Below are 6,497 nucleotides of genomic sequence, written 5' to 3'. Positions count from 1 at the left end.
AAAAAAATCCAATGCTCCACTACTAAGCGTATGAACTGAATTTATGTTGTGTTATGCATACTCTAAGTGAACCACATGTACTATGATTCTCCCTTAAAGCCTGACATTCCACCTTGAATCAAATATTTAAAAGTTATGAAAATAAGTTTCATAATTTCAAGCTGAGGGAAACTGAAGAGTTGGGTGATAATTCTCTACGGGTCAGTCTCATTCGTTCACATTACACATAATAAACTGAGCCTTTGTTTAGGTCCAAATATTGATTTGTGCAGCTTTAAGTCCCTTTGATATTGATTTGATATATTTCAGCCCTTACTTTGACTGTGAAGTCGGCTCCGAGTGGGCCGGTGATTCTCAGGACCTCCTTATCTGGAAGTCTCTGGTAGTCCAAGGTGGTGTTCTCCAGGTTGTACTGCCCTGATCTATCAAAGACCAGTTCACCGTGAACCCCTTGTAGAGTCTTGCTCTCCACATCTAAAGGCAAAACAAAGCACACAGCTGGAGCACAACAGACAGCTCACATGCACTATATTGGTGTGAAGGTGTGGCCATTTGACCATCCATAAACAATGAGACTTTTTCCTTTGACAAATGATCAGCATGGTTTCCTGTCTGCATTTTTTCATCCTAAATGTGTCAGAGAAATAAAAAAGGAGATACGACTAAAATGTCCAGATGCTAGATCAGTGGTTCCCGAACTTTTTCAGTCTCCCCGGGACCCAAATTTGCCAAAATACCCTATGAATCATTGAATCTACATTTTTAAACTGTGGACCAAAGACGGAACAAACCATGAATTTAAATGTATATGAAGTATATTTATTCCATTATAAAAGTTAACAAAAACGGTCTCTATTCTCCTTTCTGTGTCTCGCCCCTTTCTCTTACCCCCTCCTAGGATAAGAGAGAGAGAGAGAGAACCCCCCCCCCCACCCCCCTCACAGCATCTGAGCTGAACAGACCAGTGTAGCAATAAAGAACGCTCATTTACATCAGATTGATGTGCATTTTACTGCCAATTGGCGACCCAATAAAACGGGTCTGCGACCCATTTTGGGTCCCGACCCTAAGTTCGGGAAACATTGTGCTAGATGGATGATTCCATTTATCACGGACCTTCAGATCTAGTCACATAAAAAAACGGGAATTGCTGGGATTGGCAGGACCACAGGAGGCTTATGTGCAGTTAGGGTTAGTGGTTAGGGGTAGGGGTACGGGTAGGTGGGTAGTGGGTTAGGGTTAGGGGTAGGTTGTTTAGGGAGTAGGGTTTAGGTAGGGGTAGGGTTGGGTTAGGGTGGGTTAGTGGGGTTAGGGTAGGGTTAGGGGTAGGGGGTAGGGTTAGGGTAGGGTTAGGGGGTAGGGTTAGGGGTAGGGGTAGGGTTTAGGGTTAGGGTTAGGGTGGGTGGGGTAGGGTTTAGGGGTAGGGTTGGGGTAGGGTTAGGGTCGGGTTAGGGTTAGGGTTAGCATATGGACACTAAGACACAAAACAACAGGGGGAAGCCGGGACCAAGCAGGAACAAGAACAGACAGATGGTTCCAATCTAAGTGCCGTGGGCCAAAAAGAACGGGGAAAGTATTTAAAGAAAAATCTCGCCCATTCAGAAAAAGTGGTTCTTTCGGACTTGCTAAGGAAGCAATCTATACGCTAACATGGAGCAGAAAACAGGTACCGAGATGGAACTTTCTTATAGATTGGTATCTAGTGGGGAGCTTGATCCAGGACTTTGACATCAGTGATATTTTTGATTTTATTTCTGGAAGCCTTACATCTTCAACGGGAGAAATAAATGCCTACTCTGGTTATTCTGCCTCAAGCTACTTTTAAAACCAATCGTCATGAGAAGCCCAAAAGGCGGAGTGTATTTTATGCTAAAAGTTACAGTTTAGATTATTTGGTGAGATATTCCCAGAAAGGCTGAGCAAGTATAACTATAAAATGAAAGTAATATTCTAATAAAACATGACATGACCTAAAGGTCTGTTTGAGCTGTTTTGGATGGAAGGGCACCCTGGACTACTACCAGGACTTACACAGTGATCCGGGCCTTTCAGGACCAGACGCACATGACGACTCTTATAGGGGACGGCGACACACTGTGGTCCTCAGTCTGAGTGAGACAAACACACAGAGAGAGAAAAATAGTATCCATCAATACCATAGAAAAATTCATCAAATCCAATCAGATGTTATCCTTATTACAAGCAACCCTAATGTGTAAAATCAGCGGAACGAAATAGTGTTAAAATGAATGAAATCCAGATTCTTACTTTTTCCTGAGGCATGCTGGGATTTGTAGTGTCCTCGCACCGTCTGCAGGACGAGCCGTCTCCATTGCAGACGCCGCAGTTGTCCTCTTTTGCCGTGCTCCCCAGCTCGTGATCACAACCCACAATCTAGAAAACTGGAAAAAATACATAATCATAAAAAGACATTACCCAGAATTGGATAGCATCCGATTTCTTCGTCTTCAGCTTCAAAACAAACTCCAATTAAGAAAAAACTGGGGAAAAGTCCCAGTAGAGTACTCACGTGGCTCCTTTAGAGCTTTAAGATTTTATTAAAGAAATGTCTTCCTTCATTTCCAGCATGTAAATGTTATAACCAAAATGATCCAAACAACCCTCAGGGTCTCCACCTTCCATATTCATCACTCAGATCTGTTGTTTGAAACATCCCTTATGCTTTGAGGAGATTTTCGAAGAAAAAAATGATCCCATTGTTGTTTTTTTATCAAACATTTTCTGCAACCATGCGTGGTTTTGTTGATGATTTACACAATTTCTGTCGGTAAGACTAGACCAAACACCGCATTCGAGCACGGTAAGAGCGAACGCTCGGGACGTAATTCCATTCAACCGGGAAAAAAAATGCATTGTAGCTATTCCTGGACTGTCAGTCAAAAACCAAATGTCAAATAGTGTTCTCGGTTGGGGGGGGTGGGGGTCATTTGTAAAGCAGATGGCATGACGTAGCATTGAAGTCAAACCTCCTGTGTATGGGTTGTCTGGACTTCATGTACTTGTGGCTCTTGCATCCAAATCCATTGTAATGCCATAACTCCAGAGCAGCACTACATCATTGTGTTGACCCGTCTTTATAGAAGAACTAAATTAATTCGGTTTTTAGAAAGAATTCCCTTTAATGGGGCTTATTGGTCACAATTTAACATGATTGACTTCCTTCGCTTAAGTTATTGTTTAGGGCAAATAAAAAAAATGTAAATGTGCCATAATAGAAAGATGTCTGGAATCCCGCCCATAACAGTACTGTTTACAACACACTGGTATCAGACTACACGCTGGAAGGTGCATCTTCCGATTTAGTCCCGATACTTCCGGGTATCTGAGAGGTCTGTCTTGGGACCCCAAAATTTGAAACTGAAACCTAAGCTAAAGACTAGGTTCTCTATTATCTCCATAATGTGAGTCTAATTTACTTCTTGTGATGGATACATTAATAAAAATATACAACCCAGCAATGGATGACAAGACTAAGCTCCCTGGTTCTCCTCTCCACTGGCAGGCTCCGCTGATACACATGTCCAAGGACTCGGTGTAGCAGCGCGTCCCGTCCAGCAACCTTGGGCGCCAGCTCCACCACGAGACCAGCCCTTGGCTTTGCACTTGAGGGCGCAGGGGTTGTCCGGTGTCGTTGTACACAGGGAGCCACTCGTGGTACTGGTCCTGGTATCGCACTGCTGCTGAGCCGAACACTGCTGGGCACGGAAATCCCCAACACTGGAGGGCAATCCTGAGGGGAAAAACATAATTATAATATATATATAATATAATAACTAGTACAACGTGTCATTACTGTAAATGTGTCTAGGTGGTAGGAATTGAAAGCTCTCTTGAAGTCCATTACATAAAGATGAGCTTGCCAAACTACCACATTACTGCCGTGCGATATTTGATATTCTGGCCTTCGCAGGTCCTCAGAAGAGAAGATGAGCATGCGGGTGAGCTGGTTTCGTGAGCGAATGATAAACAAACCGCGCCATCATCTTCGCCCGGGCAGCTGGTGTTAGAACCGTGACTGCCGAGTCCTACGGCGCTGACGTGGCAAGCACACAAACACGGGACCAGTGACGGATTGGTTCTCGCAACGGGACCATGCAGAAACACAAAGCGTGTGTTCGATTTCACAAATAAAGGAGTATTGCTATGTCCTGCGTTTACATCAATCTAGCAAATAAGAAATCAGGATTCATTTCAACCTATCATAGCCATTAGTAAATGGGAAAACCGGTCACCATTGGTACTGAAAACACTAAAATAGAGTACTAAATTCTCATTTGCCTTAGTGATCAGTCTTTAAAAAATAAATCATAAAGCAACAGAACTGCACATCCAGTAGTAAAGCAGACCAGTAGGGCCATCCGAGCCCTGTCTGCTGAACAGATTGGAGCGGTTGGATCCCGACTATCTGCATGACAGTCTGCAGTGTTTTGCCTGAAATATGGACGCTCCCCCCTATTGAAAATTAGGACTCCTTTGTGCTTGATGCAGAGTGATGATTAAACCATGGATGGTGACTATGATAGGCCATTATCCAAGACCCCAGTGGAAACTAATCAAGGGGTTATTCTTTTGAGTTGGGGAACTTGAGAAGAGTTCCAGTTCATCTGCCCTCAGCTAATTGGAATCCTGATTGGAGGCAACGCGCAGAGTTTGGACTCACGGAGGAACGAGGGCTTGAGGATTTTTTCAATATCTCAGAGAGCGGAGGGTAGTGAATGTGTGGCATGAAGACATTAGACCCTGTATCCAGACGGTCCCTCTCGCCAAGCCAAACGCAGGTCACGGGGCTGGGACCTGAACAAAGACCAAGAGCTGAGAGACAGATAGCAAGGATCTGCATCAGTGGGACGACGAGCAATACTGCAAACTAAACATCGATTATAAAAAAAAAAAGGGAATCAAATGAATTTCCCTTTAGTTTCCTCTTGAGTTTGGAATCTACAAAGTCGAGGCTAAGCAGAAGTAGGGCCGGACTAAGGATTCATCATGGCGTCATACATAGGTTAGGAAAAAAAAGAGCACGTAACACGTAACTCCAGACTATGACCCTGTCTTTTCTGCCAAATAGACACAAAATTCATCAGTACACTGCAACACAAGACTACCATGGAGCATGGCAATAACCTCATCCTCAGACAAAAATGGACTCAAAATCAATAGAAATCACTTCCTATATATTGGACATGCAGTAAATCGCTTGGCTCATAATGTCCGTATATACGTCATCACCTCGTCTCGCTAGATGAAAGTAATTGCGACCAGGGCTCCAGAACCTTTGCCCATAATATTGATCCACTCGAGGCCAGTGGGCATGTGAGATGTGGGCTGAGTTTGTAACGGCTGAAATATGCTCTTGCTGTCAGCTCTGCTGTTGATCGATTTAGGAAAGAGAGCCTTCAGGCCATCGAAGAAGGATGAAAGACGAGCAGAAAACGGTCCGTCAGTCGACCGCAGCGACGTGTCTCGGCAACTATTGGCCCAGATTTGTCACGAAACTTGGAACATGTGTCCATGGTGCCCAGAGGATGAATCCAAGTGCTTTATCGATCCCCTGACTTTTCACTTACTCAGAGAAGATGGACGAGAACAACATGGCGTACAGACATTCATGGTTCCCAGATGACGTAGCCATATGATGACGTCATGAGGTTTTAAGTGATATTTCAACAACTATACAATGGGATGACATTTGGTCCCACAATTGCGTTTTATCCTGATGATTGACTTCTACACAATCTGCACCCAGATTGTTATTGTTGATTTTGGCATGACACGGGCTCGGTGGCACTGTTGAGAAGCGATTCAAGTCAATTGTATTTATGCATCAATTCATACGAGATTTATCTCAAGACACTTTACAGATAGAAGCAGGTCTAGACCACACTCCAGAATTACAAGGAACCAACAGGTCTAGCAGTTTGGGAACAGGGTGGTGCTCCTCTCCTGTAAAGTAGGAGACATAATCAAGGTGCCAGCCCAAGGTAATTAGAGGAGCTTAATTAGTCACTGCCTAGGAGAAACTTTTCACTTTTAATACCACACCATTTAAAGATAGACTTTAAACCAGCTTGGTATGGCTTTGGTGAAATCACCAAAATTGTATTAACGCATTTAACGCGACTCCTGTAATTTCTTTGCAAATCAGTGGCCCAATGAAGAATAAAACATCCTTACCGGCGGTGAGAAGCTATTTGCAACACTTACTGTACATACTTAAATTGTTCATTGCTACCTGCCCAATGATGGAAGGTTGTCGTGGGGTACATACTCTTTCAGTTATCGAAACCGAGTAAAAATGAAGTCAAGGGCCGCCTCTTTTAATAAAAATAAATACAAAAATCCAATCGACGAGCCTCGTAAAAGATTGGGAGCAGCGCTTTCTCTTGCCATGACACCCAATCCATGTTCCACACTTGCTTTTCTTGTGGTTTAAATAAGGAGATTTGCGATCACGGTGCGTGTGTTTGGGTCGAGGG

At 43.7% G+C, this 6,497-nt stretch overlaps 1 protein-coding gene across 2 annotated transcripts in view; it reads right to left on the bottom strand.

Annotated features, from left to right (window-relative positions):
• Positions 1 to 6,497, bottom strand: part of LOC116686043 (ADAMTS-like protein 1) — a gene marked incomplete at its 5' end in the record, with an annotated part of 33,827 nt that overhangs the window by 19,347 nt on the left and 7,983 nt on the right. For both annotated transcript variants that reach the window (XM_032510952.1, XM_032510954.1), the window contains 1 exon segment: positions 317 to 474. In XM_032510952.1, coding sequence (XP_032366843.1) covers positions 317 to 474 — 158 coding nt within the window.

The sequence above is a fragment of the Etheostoma spectabile genome, unplaced genomic scaffold (assembly GCF_008692095.1).
Source record: "Etheostoma spectabile isolate EspeVRDwgs_2016 unplaced genomic scaffold, UIUC_Espe_1.0 scaffold302, whole genome shotgun sequence".
NCBI lineage: Eukaryota > Metazoa > Chordata > Actinopteri > Perciformes > Percidae > Etheostoma > Etheostoma spectabile.
This window is presented reverse-complemented; position numbering and strand designations above follow the sequence as displayed.